This window comes from Babylonia areolata, chromosome 15 (assembly GCF_041734735.1).
Source record: "Babylonia areolata isolate BAREFJ2019XMU chromosome 15, ASM4173473v1, whole genome shotgun sequence".
NCBI lineage: Eukaryota > Metazoa > Mollusca > Gastropoda > Neogastropoda > Buccinidae > Babylonia > Babylonia areolata.
In genome coordinates this window covers 7202939-7226059 of record NC_134890.1, presented here as the reverse complement: position 1 = coordinate 7226059, position 23121 = coordinate 7202939, and the positions used below count along the sequence as shown (strand labels likewise).

Sequence of the window (23121 nt, the reverse complement as noted above, 5' to 3'; positions counted from 1 at the left end):
ATGCCAACCTCTGGGCCTTACAGCTTGGTGCGGTTACACCTCTTCTTGGTCACAGGGGGAAGGTTACTGGGGGGATCGAGTAGGGCAGGAGCGGGGGTGCGGATAGAGTATAACAAGGGAAGAGATTACTGGGGGTGCGAATAGAGTATGAGAAGGGGAGAGGTTACTGGGGGCTGGGGATAGAGTAGGGCAGGGGGAGGGGTTACTGTGGGGATAGAGTGGGGTTGGGGGGTACTTTGGGGGATAGAGTAGGACAGGGAGAGGGGTTACTCGGGGATAGAGTAGGGCAGGGGGAGGGGTTACTAGGGGATTGAGTAGGGCAGGGGGGGGGGGGGGTTACTAGGGGATAGAGTAGGACAGGGAGAGGGGTTACTAGGGGATAGAGTAGGGCAGGGGGAGGGGTTACTAAGGGATAGAGCAGGGCAGGGGTAGGGGTTACTGTGGGGATAGAGTGGGGTTGGGGGGTACTTTGGGGGATAGAGTAGGACAGGGAGAGGGGTTACTAGGGGATAGAGTAGGACAGGGAGAGGGGTTACTCGGGGATAGAGTAGGACAGGGAGAGGGGTTACTAGGGGATAGAGTAGGGCAGGGGGAGGGGTTACTAGGGGATAGAGCAGGGCAGGGGTAGGGGTTACTGTGGGGATAGAGTGGGGTTGGGGGGTACTTTGGGGGATAGAGTAGGACAGGGAGAGGGGTTACTCGGGGATAGAGTAGGACAGGGAGAGGGGTTACTCGGGGATAGAGTAGGACAGGGAGAGGGGTTACTAGGGGATAGAGTAGGGCAGGGGGAGGGGTTACTAGGGGATAGAGCAGGGCAGGGGTAGGGGTTACTGTGGGGATAGAGTGGGGTTGGGGGGTACTTTGGGGGATAGAGTAGGACAGGGAGAGGGGTTACTCGGGGATAGAGTAGGGCAGGGGGAGGGGTTACTAGGGGATAGAGTAGGGCAGGGGGGGGGTTACTAGGGGATAGAGTAGGACAGGGAGAGGGGTTACTAGGGGATAGAGTAGGGCAGGGGGAGGGGTTACTAGGGGATAGAGCAGGGCAGGGGTAGGGGTTACTGTGGGGATAGAGTGGGGTTGGGGGGTACTTTGGGGGATAGAGTAGGACAGGGAGAGGGGTTACTAGGGGATAGAGTAGGACAGGGAGAGGGGTTACTCGGGGATAGAGTAGGACAGGGAGAGGGGTTACTCGGGGATAGAGTAGGACAGGGAGAGGGGTTACTAGGGGATAGAGTAGGGCAGGGGGAGGGGTTACTAGGGGATAGAGCAGGGCAGGGGTAGGGGTTACCGTTGGGATAGAGTGGGGTTGGGGGGTACTTTTGGGGATAGAGTAGGACAGGGAGAGGGGTTACTAGGGGATAGAGTAGGACAGGGGGAGGGGTTACTGTGGGGATAGAGTGGGGTTGGGGGGCACTTTGGGGGATAGAGTAGGACAGGGAGAGGGGTTACTCGGGGATAGAGTAGGACAGGGAGAGGGGTTACTCGGGGATAGAGTAGGACAGGGAGAGGGGTTACTAGGGGATAGAGTAGGGCAGGGGGAGGGGTTACTAGGGGATAGAGCAGGGCAGGGGTAGGGGTTACTGTGGGGATAGAGTGGGGTTGGGGGGTACTTTGGGGGATAGAGTAGGACAGGGAGAGGGGTTACTCGGGGATAGAGTAGGACAGGGAGAGGGGTTACTCGGGGATAGAGTAGGACAGGGAGAGGGGTTACTATGGGATAGAGTAAGACAGGGAGAGGGGTTACTAGAGGATAGAGTAGGACAGGGGGAGGGGTTACTAGAGGATAGAGTAGGACAGGGAGAGGGGTTACTAGAGGATAGAGTAGGACAGGGGGAGGGGTTACTAGAGGATAGAGTAGGACAGGGGGAGGGGTTACTGTGGGGATAGAGTGGGATGGGGGGGTACTTTGGGGGATAGAGGACAGGGTAGGGATTACTTTAGGGGATAGAGTAGGACAGGGTAGGGGTTACTGGAGGTGGGGATTGTGTAGGACAGGGGAGGGAATACTAGAGGGATAGAGTAGGACAGGGGAGGGGTTACTGGGTGGATAGACTAGAGCCTGGTGGGCAGAATAAGACAGGGGGTGGGGTTACTTGTGGTGGGGATAGTGTAGAACTGGGGGAGGGAATACTATAGGGATAGAGTAGGATAGGCGGAGGGGTTACTGGAGGGATAGAGTAGGCAGGGGGGAGGGGTTACTGGGGGGATAAAATGATTCAATTAAGCATTGTGGAAAAATCAAAACAAAGAGCATAGCAGTAAAAGAGTATACAGTGTCACTAGATTTTATATCAAGAAGAGACAGACAGACAAGGCATGCAGACAATCAGGAGGGGGAAAGAGAGAGCATGGTGTGGATCATATTTTTGTGTGTGGAAAATTGAGTGGAGATTTGCAAAGTGGTAGATTTGAAACTGACGATGTGATGTCAGGATGTGTGTGTGTGTGTGTGTGTGTGTGCGCGCGCGTGCGCACATGCATGCGTCATGCGTGTACACACAAGCACACACACATATATGCACATATACACACACATCAAGCATTCCTATCTGCTCCCTCAGAAAAATCACACTTTCTAGTAAAGGCAAAATATTTCCTGTGAATTCAAACACACACTCACAAAGAGGGCCAATTTTTCAGCCATCATAAAAAAAAATCCTTTATTCGTATTTGCCAGTTCTATGTGATTTTACAAGTCATGCATCCACACAATAATCACTATCACAGAATACAGTAGGAACTTGATCTTGTACACAAACAGTTCCCATGCCTCCCCCCTGCCCCCTGTTAACACATACACACCCTCTGCACTGCCTCCACAAATCCTATATTGTATGGTGTGATCATTTGCACCTGTCTCACAAGCAAAAAATAAAGAAAGCGAAAGAGAGAAAGAGGCCAAGTCCAACCAAGTAAATAAACACATATATATTTAATGGGTGAAACTTGTCATGTAGACAGAATCATGATTACAAAGACTTGAGATTTAGAAAAGAAATCAAAAGAATTTTTAAAAACAATGAACATGACATGTTATTTCCGTTAAAAAAAATTCCTTTTGTAATTTGTACAAGGTTGGCAGCTTGAGAGGAAGATTATATTTCTCCTTAAAAAAAACAACAACAAACCCATTGCTGAACCGATGTAAAGTTACTGTGTGCACTGGTGTGTATGCATGCATGCGCACGCATGTGTATGTGTATGTGTGTGTACATATGATTGCAAGGAGTCAGTGTTTGATGAGTGTGTTAAAGAATACTTTGCAAGAAACCTGAAGTCTTTTAAGCACTTTGTTTGAAGACACAAACAATATGCATCTGAATTGAGTATTGAGTAAATGACTATGTTTGCACATGTGTGAATGTTTGCACAGATTGTGTTGTATTCCTTTTTTGCACCTGGAACGTACGTGACCTGTTGGTATCTTTTGGCTTTGGATGCATGTTATCAACACAAAACTTCATGTATTATGTATAGTCATGTTTATGTTCAAAATGCTAATCATCTGGTGAAAACCTGATGGAATGGTCAGTGTCAGGAGGCACAGAGATGCAACCCCTGTCAGGTGTTAGGAACAATCAGGAAATTTGGCAGCAACATTTTGAATTTGGTTGGAACACTCGACTCCGAACCACATCAGCAAACGTTTATTTTTATCTACAAGGCATACAAACGCTTGGGCCTACCTGTAACATGGTGTAACTGCTATGATTAAGCTGACTGGCCCACTCAACGCTGTTTCACTGTAAACACGTACTTGATTAGCTGAGCATCATCAAGTGAGACCAAGGTTAGAAGTGACTGCCCTGGCCTTGTAATTAAAAGGTTTAGAGTGTCTGGGTTATGTTCCAACAGGAAAGTATGTGACCATGATATCCAGTCAAAAATGAACTTGTCGCCCAATTTTGATGTTGGCATAAGATCGGAACAAACTGTGATTGAGTTAACAAAATACGGTGAAATCATAACTGTTGGCATCTCTGGAAGCATGTGATGTGTATGGTTATTACTGTACCAGTTTGTTTCTCTTTTTTTCCAGGTTGTAAGGATTGATAGATAGCTGTTCAGCCCTGATATGACCACTTGTGGTGAGCTGAGCTTCAAGTAAAAATTGTATTGCATTGTAATGATTACTTTCCTTTTGACAAAATGTATTTCTCTCTGTGTTAATCTCCCTAGGGAAAGTGCATGGCCATAGTGCAGTACCACCATTTATCTCTCTCCCTCTGTTTTTTGTTTTTTTTGTTTTGTTCTTTTTTTTTTGTTCTTTTTTTTTTTTTTTTTTTTGTCTGCAAAGTGAAAATAATTAACAAACAGTCTGAGATTTAAATGATTGATATGGCCACCTCTTAACCTAAGTGCTTCAAACATATGACAATTCCTCACACCTGGTTTCATGAATCTGCATTACAATCTGTTGAATCAAACATGACAAGAGACATCATTAAGTCAATTGTACACAGGCAATTCTTCTTTCTGGATATATCATCGACAGAAACCTACTGAATCTTTCCTTTTCCTGGCTTTCCATTCCCCTTCACATAAACTGATAAAGAATAACAAAAAAAGTCTTAAGAAAAACCTTAGCACAAAATGAACTTACAAGATGAATCTTATAAACAACCACCACCAAAAATATGACATATAAAACAAAATATGTCTTTTAAACAATGTAAGAAATAAAATGTAACACAAAAAAGAAAATAGTACTAATATTTATATGGTGCTGAATCAAAGCACTTTCGCACCAGTCATTCACACGTAAAAGACAGAAAGCAAGAAATAAATATTTGAGAAGGAAAGAAAAGGAACGACAAATTTTAAATTCTGACACTAAAATTTCAGCATTTCCTTTTGCTGTCCAGCTGCAGGTACATGGACCACACATACACACTCTCAGCACTGCAGTTCAGGGCAAAGCTAATTCCAATCATATTGTTTGTTGAGGTTGTCCTGTAAAGATTTTTGTTTGTATGTTTGTTTTTAGTGTTTTTTTCTTCAAACCCATTAATGAACTAGACAGCGGCTCTGCAAGCCCAACAAACTGCAAATGGAAGCACAGAGTCTGGAGCAGTGGACACTGGACGTTGGTCAGTGCGACCACTGCCACTGTTGTGTTGTGGCATTATTCTCTGCAAGATAAGTGCTTGACAAAAAGCCTCCCCAGAGTTGGCAGGACAATGGCTTGCCAGCATGACTGACCTCTGACATACTCCTCCAGTTTTTCTGGTTTCATCTTGCACCAATAATATTACACATTTGTATAACAACACTGTCCCTCAATCATGTACAACAGCACAAAGACCCTCTAAACCTCCAAAACACTGCAACTCTAACCCAAACTAACAGTATGTTTTAGATAAAAAGGTGTGTACACACATGTATGTATTACAAATATATAATCCAGGATATACATAGTTTTCAAGCACAACCAAAAACAAACCTGTAAGATTCTAATACTATAAATGAAAAACCCAAATCCATGATTAAATAATGATATATTAAAATACAAACATTTCAGTAAAATGAAAAGTAATGTACATCTTCAAAAACAATCTCAAACAACAATAACAATCTTATTTCAATGAACCTACATGAAGAAAAAATGTATCAATTTGAAGGCAGATTATGTTTCACAACAGCTTGATTTGTTGCTTAATTCAGGGAGCATAGGGCTGTTGAAAACATTATTGCTGCCACTCCCTTGATCAAAGAAATCACTTTGGCAACGCCTGCGTGAGTTTCAGTGTATATAAATATATACATATTCATATGTACAAACTTGTTTCACTAAGTCAACACCATCAGTCTTATCAGGAAGGTAATTTAATCATTCCATCCATTTGTATTTTTAAAAAAACAACCCAAACCAAACCAAATAAAATGAAAAAAACAAAAAAACTACAGGAAATGACGATTATGCAAGGCACTATAAACTGTTAGCATCTTCATGATTCAAACACACAAAATAATCCAGAATGGAACAATAACCCAGCAGCCAGAACTACCACTCAGATGATGATCATTTGGAAGATGGGATGGACGTGACAGTTGAGTGGTTAAAATGTTGGACTTTTGATCGAAGACTCCTGGATTTGAGTCCTGGTCACAGGCCCTGGTAGGCTGAGGATGGAGACTCTTCATTTACCAAGTCAACAGATGTGCATACTTGCTTGTTGCTGAACCCTATCTGTATGTATCTGATTGCAAAAGATAAAATGAAAGATCCTGTTATGTATAACAGTGTTCGGTAGATCACAGAAACAAAAACATACCCTGAAAACAAAGTATGGCTTGCCTACATGGCAATGTAAAAATGGCCATGCACATAGTCCCAAGTTATTTTTGTTCACATGCCATTCTAATAATGTGTACTTTATCTGTCTGGTCTTCTGATAATGCATAAAATGCATCCCTGATGTTTTGAAAATGGACAGGATGCATGTTTTTGGGACATTCTAACAATTTTCCACAATAAACACATCATAAGAGTGAAAATCATGTACTGGAGCTTCAGTCCAATGCTGGGATCAACTTCTCGAAAGACAAGTTGTTTCCCTTTGCCACTTCTTGGACTTGACACCCAGATGATCATGACTAGAAGGTCTGTCTGCCTCCCTACCTTTGAGTGTGGCAATGCAGATTTGATAAGATGGAACTGGATAAAATGCATAGCATTAGGGTCACCCTCTGAAGTCTGGGACCCCCAGCAATGTATTTTTCACAGCATTTAACACATTCTAAATGATAGCTTGTAAAATACAAGGCTGTATTTTGACGATATCAAGTGTTGCTATGGAAGCTATTCTTTTCTTTACATTCATTAGTGAACAGAGTTGTTCAGAACTTTCAGTGCTCTCAACTTACTGGTTGGTTTGAGAATGGGCAGAATTCAAGTATTAAGAATAAACTCTTGTATACAGTGCTGTTTTATTTTATATTCATTATGTTTTATATCTGACTTACAGAGCAGTGAGTTATGATGATACAGATCCAGGGCCAAGCCAGCCAGTGCCTCCATTTCAGCCTTCACATGTGCCTGGATTCTACGTATCTGATGTTTGGACACATGAAGATGCAAGGAGGTTCACCACAGCCAGAAACTTTTTCAAAATGTTTTTTTGTTACTGTGAAATTAGTACCTACACTTTGTGAATATACTCATGCATATACACAACAGCATGGCCCTAACAAGGACCTGTTTGCCGTGTTTTTGAGTGATGTTAGAAGGAACTCTAAATGCTGTTACCTCTTGGAAAAACAACAAAACATGAAAGAAAAATTTCTGTGAAGTGTAAAACCTGTGACACATTTTATTGTTTTCAGAAAGAGAGGAACTGTCTTCATCTGTCATTCAGCTAGGTTGTTAACTCTAACTAAACAGTGGATCAACGTTTTGATAGTAATGAGTGCTATCTTTCTGTGTGATAATAATGTCGTATATCTGATAATAAATATGTGACGCTGCACGCGAAAATCATGGATAAGTCGCAGCCACACATTTTGTGCTACATGCTGTGAAAGTGACCATGGGCTAAAAATATCAAATTTCACTTTTTCGTATATTCACATTCTATAATGTTTTTTCTATTATGTCCCAAAGTATTATATACAACTATAAAGTAATTCTACTTTATGTTTTCCTTTTGAGACATGAGAGTAAACTTTAGGAAATCAGCGAACTCTTTTGCCCCACTTTCGAACACGATTTTGAACAGAAAAAATTGCGTGTCAAGCGTAAGAACATAACCTCCAGGTTGTAAACAGTCTCTAGTCCTATTTCCATACTGTTCTCAATCAGTTTATTTGTGTTTATGCGTAGTAATTCGAAGTTTTTTGTAAGACCGTGGGATTTGAGCGACTTACCCATGACAGACACTGGCTGACGCTCGATTCATCACTGCTAAAACTTTGAGCGCCGACTTCAATTATTTCCAAACATAGCACGCTTGTACTGTCTACATCTTGATTTTTAGTGCTCTCCGTGTTTTGTGAAAGCCACAATAATTGCCTGAAGTGGGTGACTGTGACTGTGTTTTGCGAACACGAAGCACAATGGCGACGCAGAAACTGACGCACACAGATATCCAAGTTGTTGGAAACGACGGATTTCACCTCGCCAGAACTCGTTGAAGCAGTGACAGAATACTTTGGTGATGAAAAATCATCAGAAATCGATGATTTTAGCAGTGACGATGAAGAAAACCAACCTTTGCTGGAGGAGAATGGGGATGAACACGAAGACCAAGACTCTGGTAAGTTTGCTTCGCCACCATCATTCATGAAGCTTTCGCTTTGAGTTTTAGTTTGATGCATTTTAAAAATTTTGTAAATTTATGGTGAACTAGAATTACTTACATGAAAGGAATAACATGTGTCGTTTGATTACTGTAAATGTTAACCCGACTAGTTGGAAACATCCACCTAAAAGTAGTAAAACAAGTGACAATGTAGACAAGTGGATGCTATTTTTAGTAACAAACTAGGCAAAAGCTGCAGTTGGGAAAGCTCTTCACTACCAGTCAAAGATTATCAGTAATCATGGCACGTTTTCACACTTTACTGAAGGTGTTTGAGATATTTCACAGTCTATAAGTCTGTAAAGAAAAAGAAGAAATGTATGATGCATTTCAGATGCTTGAGAATGTGTAATCAAGTGTTTATTTGTGACTATTTTGTGCAGTCATTGTCAGTGTGTGTCTGTGTGTGTGTGTGTGAGTGATGATTGTGTCAGCCTGTGTATTGTCTGTGTGCATACATGATGTTAATTACATGCATGTGTTTGCATGCATGTATGATTTCATGTGTGTGTGTGTGTGTGTGTGTGTGAGTGATGATTGTGTCAGCCTGTGTATTGTCTGTGTGCATACATGATGTTAATTACATGCATGTGTTTGCATGCATGTATGATTTCATGTGTGTGTGTGTGTGTGTGTGTGTGTGTGTGTGTGTGTGTGATGATGATTGTGTCAGCCCGTGTATTGTCTGTGTGCATACATGATGTTAATTACATGCATGTGTTTGCATGCATGTATGATTTCATGAGTGTGTGTGTGCGTGTGTGTGTGTGTGTGTGTGTGTATGTGTGTGTGATGATGATTGCGTCAGCCTGTGTATTGTCTGTGTGCATGCATGATGTTAATTACATGCATGTGTTTGCATGCATGTATGATTTCATGAGTGTGCTTGTGTGTTTGTGTGCATGTGTGTGTGCTAATGCTTTTTATGTAAGTGTGTTTATGTATGTGTGTATGCTTGATTTCTTCTTCTTATTATCAGTTTCATATTTGGCAAAATTTTAATCATTACTTAATTGTACTTTGTAGGTCTTACTTACTGGATATCTTTTCACCTATGAGACTCCAGGAAGACCAAAGAAAACCAAAAGAGGACAAGGTGCACAGAATAAACGTCACATGTGATTCACTGACTGAATTGTGTTTCTAAAGTGTGTGGATAAATTTGGTGAGTACTATTATGTTATTATGTTGTTTTTTTTTGTATCACTTGCCTATCTTCAATAACGGTGTCATACAGGTATACTCCGGTGTGTCACCACAGGGGTAGCACAGATATAACACATGTATACAAGCCATCTCATGCAGATCAAAGGTCATATATTCCTGTACATTGTCAGAAAGTTTGGAGTGATTCTGATTAGTAGGTTTTTTTTCTACAATTTTTTTTCGAAGTGTGAAAATGCGAAACATCGCCCATTTATTTCTCAGTGTTTACACCCAGTGAACATGATTTTGGGATATTTTGACAAAACAGCAATTATTTGGTGATACTGAGTGCGTTTCCAAAGTTCTCTGAGTCTTTCTTGACATTTTGGTACCAGTCACTTGCTGTTGAAAATTCTTAATGAAAAGTCAGAACTACTTGAATGTTCCCAAACTTTAAACCCAATTTTCTCAGAAGTACGTCAGCGACCGCCAAGAGACTCAAATGCATGTATCTCAGAAACTAATAAAGATAATTGAATTCTGTTTCCTGTGTCTTATTTAGAATTCTCTCTACTTTCAGATAAACCTATTATCTCATTTTGTGAATTTTGACCCTTATCCATGATTTTCGCGTGCACCATCACATATAATAACAAATTGTATCTTATATCATTTTGTGGTCAATGTCAAATACTCTGAGTCGTTTTGAAACTTGCAGAAAGAAAAGAAAAAAAAAGTTCTTTGAGACTTTTTGATTAAAAAAAAAAAATTTTTTTTACCCATGACACAAGTTGATGCCATTCATCTCTGATTCATGTAATCAATAAAACATGGATTTCATGTGAAAGAATAATTGTCTTTCATTTGGTATGTGAGTAGTTTGCATGTTAGTGAGTGTCTGATACTGAATCTTGAATGATGCAAGTGTGGTGATTTTAGCAAAACTCAACATTTTCTGTGAACTGGTAAGAGTTAATAAAAAGAATGAATAAAAATATTAGAGAGGATGAAGGAAGACAACCCTTCACAGAAATCACTGACTACCTTATACTTCTATCACCCCTCTACACAACAGATGTGACCCCAGTCAGCACAAAGCACAGTATCTGTGGTGGCGGCAACGTCAGGATGACAGTTCAGTGACACAGCTGACAACAATAGTCACAAATATTGTATGGTACCTTCTCTCACCTAAACAAAATATACAGGCCTGATCCAATCTTATTAAGTGTACAAAAGCACCCACATAGACATGTGCACAGAGATCTGGATTCACATGTGTGCATGCACATTCACACTTTCACGAACGCTCATTCACATGATCACACACAAACACACACACTCATTCATTCACATACACACACACCACACCAGTACACACACACACACACACACACACACACACAGCCACCAAACAGGGGTGGAAATGAACAGTGGCCAAAACACAGAGGGAGCAAGACAGAAAACTGTGGCCTTGGAGGAGGGCAGATGGGTGTCTAGTGGCTGTAACTGAGGGTGTAATGAACCTTCTTGGATGTCATCCTGAAACAGAAACAATACAGGGATGCACAAATGAAAAAAGAATTGATGATAATAATAATAATAATGATAATAGTAATGATCATGATAACAATAATTAATAATAATAGTAATCATAATGCTAATAATGCTGAAACACGCATTTGGTCCTGCAGCTGAAGGTATCTACCTCGGTACCAGGACAGATGGAAAGCTCTTCAACCTCTCCAGAGTATGAGCCAAGACTAAAGTCCAGCTGAGGTGCCTGCGTGACTTCCTCTTTGCAGACGACGCAGCAGTAACCGCCCACTCAGCCGAGGACCTACAGCAGCTCATGAATCACTTCAGCGATGCCTGCCAAGACTTCAGGCTTACCATCAGCTTGAAGAAAACACAGGACAAGATGTTGACTCTCCCCCAGCCATCAGCATCAATGACCATAAACTGGATGTCGTCCACGACTTCGTCTATCTGGGCTCAACTATCTCAGACACCCTCTCACTTGACGCAGAGCTCAACAGGCGCATCGGCAAGGCAGCTACCACCATGACCAGACTGACTAAGAAAGCATGGAACAACAGCAAGCTGACTGAGCACACAAAGATCCAGATCTACAGAGCCTGCATCGTGAGCACCCTCCTGTATGGCAGTGAGTCCTGGACTTTGCGTGCCTGACAAGAGTGAAAGCTCAATGCTTTTCACATGCGTAGCCTCCAACGCATTCTGAACATCACCTGGCAGGACAAGGTCCCAAACAACACTGTTCTGGAAAGAGCTGGATGCACCAGCATGTACACACTGCTGAAACAGAGATGTATGCGCTGGCTCGGCCATGTCGTGCACAACAGGCAGACCACAGCTGCGATTCAGAGACGTGTGCAAGAGGGACCTAAAAGCCTTGAACATTGACCAGAACAACTGGGAAGCAACAGCCTCGAACGGTCGGCCTGGAGACAGACTGTGCAGAAAGGCTCTTTCCAAGTTCGAAGAGACACTCACTCAGCAGCATGAGGAAAAGAGAATGAGAAGAAAGGCTGCAGCCCAGGCAGACAGACCCGACGCTGTACCAGAATAAACACCTAGAGCGCAACTCCATAGTCTTCCGAGACTGAAGGATGCCTACTACTAATAATAATTATGGCAAAAAATAAAGAACAGTAATGGCAATAATAATTCTTATACACACTTTTTGAGAGCTATTCTCTTCAGTTAAAGGACTCATGGTGGTTCACATCTATATCTATCAGTTATCTCATACAGACATACACACAAATCCACATTCATGTGGACATGTACCGCCCCCGCCCCCCATCACACACCCTCCCCCTCCACACATACCCTTCCCTTCAGTGAAGTATCTCCCACCCTGCTACTTGACCCCGGTCTTCACATTACTATTCACTTTGTTCTAATGTGTTTACATCAATGCAAAAGTTCTAATGTGTTTACATTAATGCATAAGTTCTAAGATCTAAAGTATGTACAGGGCGGGAATAAATGTTGACGCATTCATTATGAAGGTGTAATGTCAAATGTATCTTGTCAAAAGTATGCCTCCACTGTAACTGCTGTGTATTGCTATTACATTAGGTCTTTGATACTATCATGTGTTAGCTGTGTTATGTTCATTATGTTGTTTGATTGCTTTCAAGACCCTTGCTTTCAAAATCTTGTGAAATATCATGGCAAGTGGTCTTAGCCTGGTCCAGACAATTCCAGCCAGTTTTGTGTGAAGACTGAAAGCTAGCACAGTGATAATTTTTCTTTTTTGTCTACTGATGTGAGGGAGGGGAGGAAAATCAGAGTGAAGTGCCTTTCCCAAAGACACAACACTGCCAAAATGGGGCCTCAAACTGATCACTGGATCAGAAATCCAAGGCCTGGAGTGGAGGTCAAGTTACTGGTAATGTGCCAGACAAGAAATGAAGTGTCCTCTGATTTGAGTCCCAAACAGACCAAAATTTTTACTTCCCCATCCACAAGACCTTGAGTGGTGGTCTTGGTGCTATTCTTTCAGAAGAGATGATAAACGATATCTTGTGTACAGCATGCACTGAGCACAACAAAATGCTTGTACCTGGCAAAATTCTCTAGAAAAATCCACTTTCAAGATAAAAAGAAATACACCAGCAGACAGAAAAAGAAAAGGGTGGCAGTGCACTCTGGCAGTTCGCTCTGCCTGGGGCAGCAGCCTGAATTTCACACAGATAAATCTGTTGTGACAAAGAAGTAATACAATACATTACTGTGCCATGGTGCCTCATCTCTAACATGTGTGTGTGTGTGTGTGTGACTGAAGCCTGACTGAATAGGCCTCTGACCAAGAATAAACATTATATAAGCATCAATATCAATCAAAATATCAATCAATCGATTAATCAATCTCATCTCTATTCTATTTTTTAAATGGGTTAAAGGTCCCATGGTGTTTCACAGCCATCAGGATGGTCATTTCATGACCACTGTGTCTAGGTTTGGCGTAAGAAGGCAGAGCCCAATCTTCTGTTGTTTTAACCTTCCCTGTCTGGTACCTATTCACAACTGGTTGTAGAAAGGAAATCGGAGTCAAGTGCCTTTCCCAAGGACACAAGACCATACCAAAACACGGCAATGAACCTTGATCACTGGTGAACACTGAATCAGAAGTCCAACAGCTGACTGATTCTGCCAAGAACCCTCACCTGGAGTAGGAGTTGTCAAAGACCAGAGTGTAGACGCCGGCCTGTCTGGCCGTCAGCTCTCCCTGGATGGGTTCTTTAACTGAGTTGCAGCGTTTGGGCACCACCACCACTTCCGCCTGACTCACTGGCTGCTGGCTGTCATGGTGATAGGTGATGCTGAACTCTATGTCCTGTCCGCCCACAGTCACAATGTACCGCATGGAGTGAGAGAACAGAACCATCATGCCAGTAACAGCTAGCTTTTCAAATAATTTCAGATTCAAAACTGAGAAACTCCTGTTTGATTTTTATCTAATAAGTTTTTAGTTCTTCTGTGAAAAATGAGCTGAGAACCATCAGGCCTATAGCAAGCTTTTCAAATAATTTCGGAATCAAAACTATGAATCTCCTCTTGACTTTTTGTCCACTAAGTTTTAAGTTATTTGGTGAAGAATGAGTTGACACTATCTGACATATGCAACAGCTAAGTGGTAAAAGTGCTAGATTTCCAATCAAAGGGTCCTGGGTTTGGATCCCCGCCATGACACCTGGTAAGGATGAAGACTGTATACAGATTAACAGATGTGCCTGGCCCCTCTTCATGTGTGTACATGCAAGCTGAAAATCAAATATGCACTTTAAAGATCCTGAAATCCATGTCAGCATTTGGTTTACAGAAACAAGAGCCAACCAGCATGCATTCTCCCCTAACGAAGTATGGTTGCCTGCATGGCAGGATAAAAACGGCCCACTCATACATACACACACACACACACAGACTCTTGCTCGTAACATTAAAACATGTTTTAACAAGAGAGGCAAGGCCTTTAAGACTCACTTGTGATACACTTTTAAAAAATCTAATCGTTAAAATGTGTTCTGTATTTGTTATTATAAAGCTTCGGGTTAAAAGAAAAAGAAAAAAAAGTCCTAATGGCAGATTCGAACCCTGGGTGTTCGGATGAGAAGAAACTGTCTTACCCATTACACTATCGTGGCGTTTTAACTGACGTTAAAAAATATAACATTTAAACAGGCTTTTTTAAAGGGCGATAAATCGATTGCAGTATTCACAGTGAGAACGCTGTTTAAATCATATTATTCTGGTGTATCTTGGGCATTCAAAAAATCTTTAAGGGCAATTAAAAATTCTTTTTAAGTCCGCGGTAAAGGAGACGTGGCTATCGCCGCAATCACATGGCAACATTTAGCCGTTTTCTCTGGATTAAGATAGATGTACAAGTTTAGTTACACCCGCTTGACACAGTCGATTCAATTTCTCTATTATGTTAATTCTAGTTTTATAGTTTTAAAGTTGATATGAAAATTGAGTATTTTGTTAAACTAATAACATGTAGAGCCAAGTACAAGTACTTCTAAATGTCGTATGAAGTGAAAAGGACTTCATTTTGAGAAAAGTCAAGACTGGAAATTGTTACGTCTCACCAATTCAAGGGTATTAACTTGCATGGTCTATTATTTTTAACTGTGAATTCCGACTGATTCTGTGGATATTTTTATGGCAGTTTGGACCATAATCCAGTAAGTGATGAGGCATTCACAAATCTTTCTCTGAATAAATATTTAACGGTCTCCTTCTCCAACTTTCCACCACATGTTATCCTGTATTGTCGATTTAATACAGGATTGAACGGGCAGGTCAACAACTTGAAACAAAATGGCGTCGTTCGCGTTCGCGAAGAATATGAGCATCGCTTTGAATATGTATAAATATGTGTATGCAATTGATTTTTGCCCATGACCTTCAGGGCTCAGCCAATGGATCTATAGAGTCTACTTGTCATATTGATTTTATTATTTTCCCAAAAAGACCACTTGGACGAATGAACATAGTGAAAGCCCTGTACACTGTAAGTAAAACACACAAACTTTTTATGTATTGAGTATAATTTCAAAATGTAATGTTTAAGATGAGAAAGATCAGTTTAAAGCAAATTAAGCCCCCTAGCATTAATTACAGATTAATTTCCCTTTTTTACTATCTGCACCAAAGACATGCAAAATAAATATAACTTCCATGCTTAGCAAAAGAAGTTCCTGTTTGAACAAAAAATGATAAAAATGACTGCTCTTGTTGTTGAGTCAGAATATCAGATCAAAGTGCCAAGTTTAGAGAATTAAAAAAATATAAATATAACAGTAAATTCAGTTTGCATATAATTTGGCTTCTTTTTTTATAATTTTTTTTGTGCCCATCCCAGAGGTGCAATATTGTTTTAAACAAGATGACTGGAAAGAACTGAATTTTTCCTATTTTTATGCCAAATTTGGTGTCAACTGACAAAGTATTTGCAGAGAAAATGGCAATGTTAAAGTTTACCACGGACACACACACATAACACACACACACACACACACACACAGACAACCGAACACCGGGTTAAAACATAGACTCACTTTGTTTACACAAGTGAGTCAAAAATTACTCTTACTGTTATTATCAGAATTACTACTATAGCTGTACCATATGTGTTTTATTGATGTTATTTGTTGTTCAGCACCAATAGCCATATCTTTTTCCCTCCCTCCCACTGTTCCAAACCTATTTACCCCAAAACTTTGTTAATAATAACTGGCATTGCCAAAAAAAGTAATCTCAGGTCTAAACACAGTAATGATGGGTAAATCCAATCATGCATGAAATAGCATAAGAGTACATGTTCTACATATGGCACTTTCTTTTGTGACAGAACGCTGTCTTTATCTAGAAATCTGAACTGCTATGGTTTTCCGACCAAGAAAATGGTGTCTCATTCACCATAAATGAAAATGATACTCAGAGCTGCTGTGTGTAATGAATGCTAATGCAAAACACACAACTGGAAATTAATAACAAAAATCAACTTTCGAAATTCCTATTTCAAACGGTAACAAAATCAAGATTTGCTCACAGGTGACCACAACGCCTAAGTGTCATGACTATGATTCAGAAAAGGTATAAATTATACCTAAGTGGTGAAGGTAAAGGTAAACCTTTTTTTCTGGCAAAAAAGACACATATATGACAAAGTAGTAGGATGATCCAACAGAAACATAATTTGGTATTTTCAACAGGTACGAATTAATAAATTTTGTTTTGCTGATTTATGAATCAATATCAATTTATGTTGATTAATTGATATCCAAAGTTTGATTAACAATATCAATCAATGTTAATGATAATGATTATGATAATAAATGGACCTCCACAGCAGCAGCATCATCACTGTTCTCCTCCTCCTCCTCCTGCTTCATTGATATGAACAAAAAGTCCCAAATTTTGTGGCGTTTACTGCCCTGCTCTCATGATGACCTCAGTTTCAATACTCCTCCACTTCCATGCTTTTGGTGAGTCCTGTCAATGTCTTCAGTGTTGGCAGATTCATGGGGGGCAGTTGTTGTAGGGATGTGGTGGCCGTTTCCACTTTGGGAGGGACACTCAGTCTGGCTCCACAACTAAGCCATTATTGTCCTCAGCAGGGGACTTAGTAGGTGGTGTCCTAAGTACGAACAGGAACAACTGAACACCATCGAAGTGACTCAGCAGCAGTGCAGGGTCTCCTCTAATGTGTGGCCTCCTGACAACCTAACATCCATGGTTCCCTGCAGACTGCCGACACTGGGACTGTGACAGACAAACCCAGGTGTGGCCATGTATTGGGAGAATGAGCGGCGTGGGAGTAATGCCACTGAAATGGTGCAGATGATGGGGCAGCAAAAAAAGAAAAAAAGAAAAAAAAGATAATGATGATGATAATACTAATAACAATAGTAAAAACAACAATAGTAACAATGAAACTTAAGTCACTGGTGATAATCAAAGCAAACTAAAAAAACATGAATCATTGCTTCTGTCATGAGATAGCACAGAATAATATGTTATTTTTACGTGATAAGCAAATAAAGGTTTACAATAAGAAATATTACAACAGCAGTTTAGTGGATTTTTTTTTTTTTTAAATTCCATAAAGACTATCATGTGCTATGGCTTCAGGTTTGCAAGCAAGATTATAACTAGGTAACAGTGTCTGCAACTGGCAGACAACTATTCCATTTGATATGAAATGCTTAAAGTATAAACCTTGGGTTGTACGGTGAACTGCCAAGTGACCACAGTGTCGGGAGTACTGATGGAGATGGGCACGGCAAAGCTACGACCAGGTTTGATCCATGTCTCGCTCTGCGTATTGATCTCCCCACTAGCCAGGTCTTCCGCTGACAGCAACATACTGGACGACATGCTGGGAGAGGGGGGCATGGGGGGTGTGGGGGCAGAAAAGGTGGAGATCATTTTTCTCGTTATAGCATCATAAGAAAACCTGTTAGTGATTCTATAACGAATTAAAACATGCTCATTTTGATGTAATGTACAAAGACAGATTTTTCTCTAATACTGGGTGCAAACATACTAAGACTAAACAAAGACGTGTAAATAAAACCACACATACCTATGATAACACACACACACATATACACAGAGGCATGCAGCACATCTGCACCTGAGAAAATGATTATGACACACACACACAAATAGTGGACATTTTACAATTAACTTTCCATGAAGAAAGGAGAATAAACATAATATAATGTTGTATGTTATGGTAAGTTATAATTGTAAAAGAGTGCTTTGGAACATTGGCTTATCAGAAAAGCCTTGTCCAATGCAAGAAATGTGACTCCTGGATCAAAGAATTCAACCCTTACATACGCTGTTTAAGCTCCATGGTGCAATACGTCTTTCCCAAAATCTTACCTTCAGGAACAGATGATGTAAACATTACACACAAGATGAAAGTTCCAAGAAGTTTCAGGTGGAACACATTATTATTATACATATGTGATGTGTTTGGGGTTTTCTTTCTGTCCTTTTTTGAATCATATGGTCACTGTTCACTGTATCCTTTCCTGAAAGTCTTGCAGTGCTATTTATTGGGGTGTTTTGTTGTTATTTTGTTTTTTTCTTCTTTTTTTTGTGAGATTCGCCCATCTTCTTCATCAGTCTCATACATTTGTTTCTGACAGCTAGCCAACTTTTCAGCTGAGCGTGCTTAACTTCAGCTCTTCCTCAGCAGGTCATGGACTTATGAACATGCACACACTGTTTGAGTTACTGATTCCCATTGTGTTTGCTTGTCTTTCTGTGTCTACAGGATCTGCAGCTGTAGCCAAAATGAAAGATAGGATGCACTACCCATGGTTAATCTTGAGGGAAGCCTCACATCAGCTGTAACTTTAGGAACTGTCATCAGTCTATATAGTTTTCCTGACTCTTTCATCCCTGCAGCATAATTTTCCACTTTACAGGAATCTTACTCTTCATTCCTATATCCTGGAAAATCATACAGCACAGAATTAATTCCCCTTTCCTTCCAACAACGCTGAAAATATGTTCTCACACAGAAAATCGGTTCTCGCTGTAAATGCTTTGAACTTCATGTGAGTTGTGTCATCAGCATGCGTCATCTATCCTTGACCAGGTCATCTATCCCTGACCAGGTCACTAGTGGGGCAGTGTTTATGAGTGGAATGTATATCAGACACCTGCTACCCCTCCCTAGGCAGTGGGAAAAGGGCTGCCTCTATATTCTTGCTGATGTGCTGTGCAGACATGGACACACACACACACACACACACACACACAACAAGAGAGGCAAGGCCTTCAAGACTCACTTATGATACACTTGAAAAAAAAAATCTAATCGTTAAAATGTGTTCTGTTATTTGTTATTGTAAAGCTTCAAGTTTAAAAAAAAAAAAAGAAAAAAAAGAAAGTCCGAACCAGATTCGAACCCCGCGTGTTCAGGTGAGAAGAAACTGCCTTATCCATTACACTATCGTGGCTCCTTAACTGACGTTCTAAAATTTAACATTTGAACATACTTTTTTAAAGGGCGATAAATCAATTGCGGTATTCGCAGTGAGAACGCTGTTTAAATCATATTATTCTGGTGTATTTTGGGCATTCAAAAAATCTGTAAGGGCAATTAAAAAAATTCTTTTTAATGGCTATCGCCGCAATCACACTGCAACATTTTGCCGTTTTCACTAGATCTAGATAGATGTACAAGTTTAGTTACACCCGCCGTGAATGTAGTATGACACGGTCAATTCAATTTCTCTTTTATGTTCATTCTAGTTTTATAGTTTTAAAGTTGATATGAAAATTTAATATTTTGTTAAATTAATAACATGTAGAGCCAAGTACAAGTACTTCTAAACATCGTAAGAAGTGAAAAAGATTTCATTTTGAGAAAAGTCAAGACTGGAAATTTTTTCGTTTCATCGTGATCAGTTCAAGGGTATTAACTCGCATGGTTTACAATTTTTAACTGTGAATTCTGACTGATTCTGTGGATATTTTTATGGCAGTTTGGGGCATAATCCAGTAAGTGATGAGGCGTTCACAAATCTTTCTCTGAATAAATATTTAACAGTCTCCTTCTCCAACTTTCCATCACATTTTATCGTGTATTGTCCATTGAATATAGGATTAGCAAAAGAAGTTTCTGTTTGAACAAAAAATGATAATATGTGACTGCTCTTGTTGTTGTGTCAGAATATCAGATCAAAGTGTCAAGTTTAGAGAATAAAAAAATATATAAATATAACAGTAAATGCAGTTTGCATATAATTAGGCTTCTTTTTTTGTTTTGTTTTTTTGTGCCCATCCCAGAGGTGCAATATTGTTTTAAACAAGATGACTGGAAAGAACTGAATTTTTCCTATTTTTATGCCTAATTTGGTGTCAACTGACAAAGTATTTGCAGAGAAAATGGCAATGTTAAAGTTTACCACGGACACACAGACACAGACACACACAACCGAACACCGGGTTAAAACAGACTCACTTTGTTTACACAAGTGAGTCAAAAAAAGGATTGTGTGGAAAATTTGTACTCTGACCAGTTTTCTAATGAGTTTTAAACACTTTATCAGATTATGATTTTGATCTGTTACAACTGAATGATAAGGAGCGAGTGCAATTAGCTGCTACTACAGAAGCACATACAATGGGTAAAGAAAAGTTCAAAAAGTACAGTACAAATGTGAAAAATGTAGTGTATATTTGCAGTTACATGACTGCTTCAAAGTATATCATACACATGTCACCTTTGAGTGACATATGGTGTGATGACTGTGACGTGGACATGTGTATGAGAGAAAGTTTCATTTGTGAATTGTTTATGTGCAAGAACTGTGTAAATGATGTTCTGATTCTGGCTCAGTGACTGCTTGTGTAGTGAAAGAGATATTCTCTTTGAGACAAACAAAAACTTTGAATCATTCTTGTGGTAAAGACAATAGCAGTGACAACTGTGATAGTTTTTCATGGATATGACCAGTATACTGTCACACTAAGATGCATGTGAGTCACCTTCATAATCAGCAACTCTGCAAGCAAAATACTATCCTGCATGTGGTACATAGTTGTATGTGTTGTGTTTGCCCCAAAATCCGTTTTACACCTGAGTGTCACCAGAGATGTCACCGTAGAATTGTAAACAGGGTCACAGACAACTTCTCATATCAATTCTGTACACAACAGTAAATGTCAATTTGTGTGTGTACTGTAATGAATTGCGTTGCCGCAAGTCTGAAGTAAGTACCATGTAACATACTTTCTTTCTCTTCTCTAAATCCAGGAATGAAGGGAACATTCTTGTCATAGGAAATCTGGGAACAAGGGGAAGTAATGGCTCATAGAAAATCAGGAACGAAAGAGTTAACATACACAGCTTTTCCAGAACAGTAGGCATATATATCCCCCCTCTTTCCCATCTGTCCTGTCAACAGTCAACACTGTAAATAAAAACAAGGAAGTGGGATTAGCATATAGGATAAAGGAGAAAGGGAAGAAATATGAGGAATGGTGGAGGAGGAGGAGGAAGAGAAAAAGCATGTGTGTGCTGCTGAGGGGGATTTGGGGTGGGGATGGGGGTGGGGGGAGGCATTGTGGTGATAAGGAGGAAAGGGAGCAAGAGTTTACCATCATCACCAGTGAGGAGAGAAGAGAACAGGGTATATCTTTGTTTGTCTTTCCTGCTTACAGGCCAACCACCAACACATTACCATAATTATCAGGGTTGAAAAGACTGATCCTTTAGAAACTGAAAAAAAAACTTATCTGGAAAAGAAAATTATGCATACGTACAGTGACATTCATGCACATGAACCAAGCAGGTCTCTGATGATGACCATTCCATAAATTTTTTGCCAGAGGATTAAGAAAAAATCTTACCTGAACATCAGCATAATTATGATAATACACAAAATTATATAAAATAATAGGCATACAAAACCAAAATTTCCAGTTGGGCAACTCACACGTCTAAGACACAAAAAAGAATACAACATACTTAAAATGCCAAAGTATCAAGTCCAGAAAGAGACAAGAAATATTCATCTTTCTAGAAAAAAAAACCTTCTGCAAAGCAGAAAATCAGAAAAAAAAGACAAGAGACATAAAAGGAAAAGGCCAGAAACAAAGTGAAAGAAAAGAGGGAATTTCTTGCACTACTTGGGCATGTCTTGCTTTCCAAAAATGAATTAAAGCCATCACCTACTTTGGGTACACCAGTTATGGCCTAAATGGTAACATATCACAAATCCTTGCTCTTACCCAAAAATGACCCAATCACCTATTTGGACATGACTCCTGCTCTCTCCTGATCCAATCACCTACTTTGGCATGATCCTCACTCTCTCCCCAACTGACCCAGTTCCCTACTTGCAGGGATGTGAGAAGGACTGAAACAAAAACTGCTCACTATCGCCAGGGTCCATAGGCAACACTGGAGGGTTTGGGAGGTAAAGTCCCCCTAAAGCTGACAAAAAACTTGTTGTTTGCACCCCAAGAACTGTGCAGGAATTGTTGCCGTTTCACTCTTCTGCAGTTGTTTAACTTTTAAATTTTTTTTAATGTTCTCTAGTATAGAGGAGTCATGAACAAGCACATCAATGGAGTAGGCTTCCTTGTCAACAAGGACATCAAGAACTCTGTCCTTGGATACCAGTAGCCCAATATCCATCAGACAAGTCTATGCTCCAACCTCAGACTATGATGACAAACAAGCAAGGGGATTTTACAAACAGCTCCAAGACAGTTCAAGTAGTTTAAATAACTTGATGCCATTAGCAGTGAAGAAGGGTCCAAAACTGAAATACTGGCAAGAGCTGCACAAACTGCAAAAGCACTGGCAAGACTGAAGCCCATGTGGAGAGACAAGAACATCAGTCTCAGAACAAAGCTGAAGCTACTGCATGTGCTAGTTCTCTCTATTTTCCTGTATGCATGTGAGTCCTGGATTCTCACTCCAGGGCTTCAGAGAAGGAGCCGAGCAGTGGAAATGAGATGCTTCAGGAGACTCCTTGGTATCTGCTACAAAGACCACATACCGAAGAAATAAGAAAAACCATCAGCTGGTTGGTATGAAGACCTACTGACCACAGTGGAAAAAAGGAAAATGAGATGGTATGGCCACTTGATAATATCCAAC

The 23121-nt window shown here is 40.3% G+C and overlaps 1 protein-coding gene across 5 annotated transcripts in view; it reads right to left on the bottom strand.

The window, feature by feature from the left end:
• Nucleotides 1-4026: 4026 nt before the first annotated feature.
• Nucleotides 4027-23121, bottom strand: part of LOC143290403 (uncharacterized) — a 134845-nt gene continuing 115750 nt past the window's right edge. For all 5 annotated transcript variants that reach the window (XM_076599809.1, XM_076599805.1, XM_076599807.1 and 2 more), the window contains 3 exons: nucleotides 17706-17865; nucleotides 13646-13815; nucleotides 4027-10988 (listed from right to left, as the gene is read on the bottom strand). In XM_076599809.1, coding sequence (XP_076455924.1) covers nucleotides 10943-10988; nucleotides 13646-13815; nucleotides 17706-17865 — 376 coding nt within the window. In that variant the 3' untranslated portion in view covers nucleotides 4027-10942. The remainder of the gene's footprint in view (nucleotides 10989-13645; nucleotides 13816-17705; nucleotides 17866-23121) is intronic.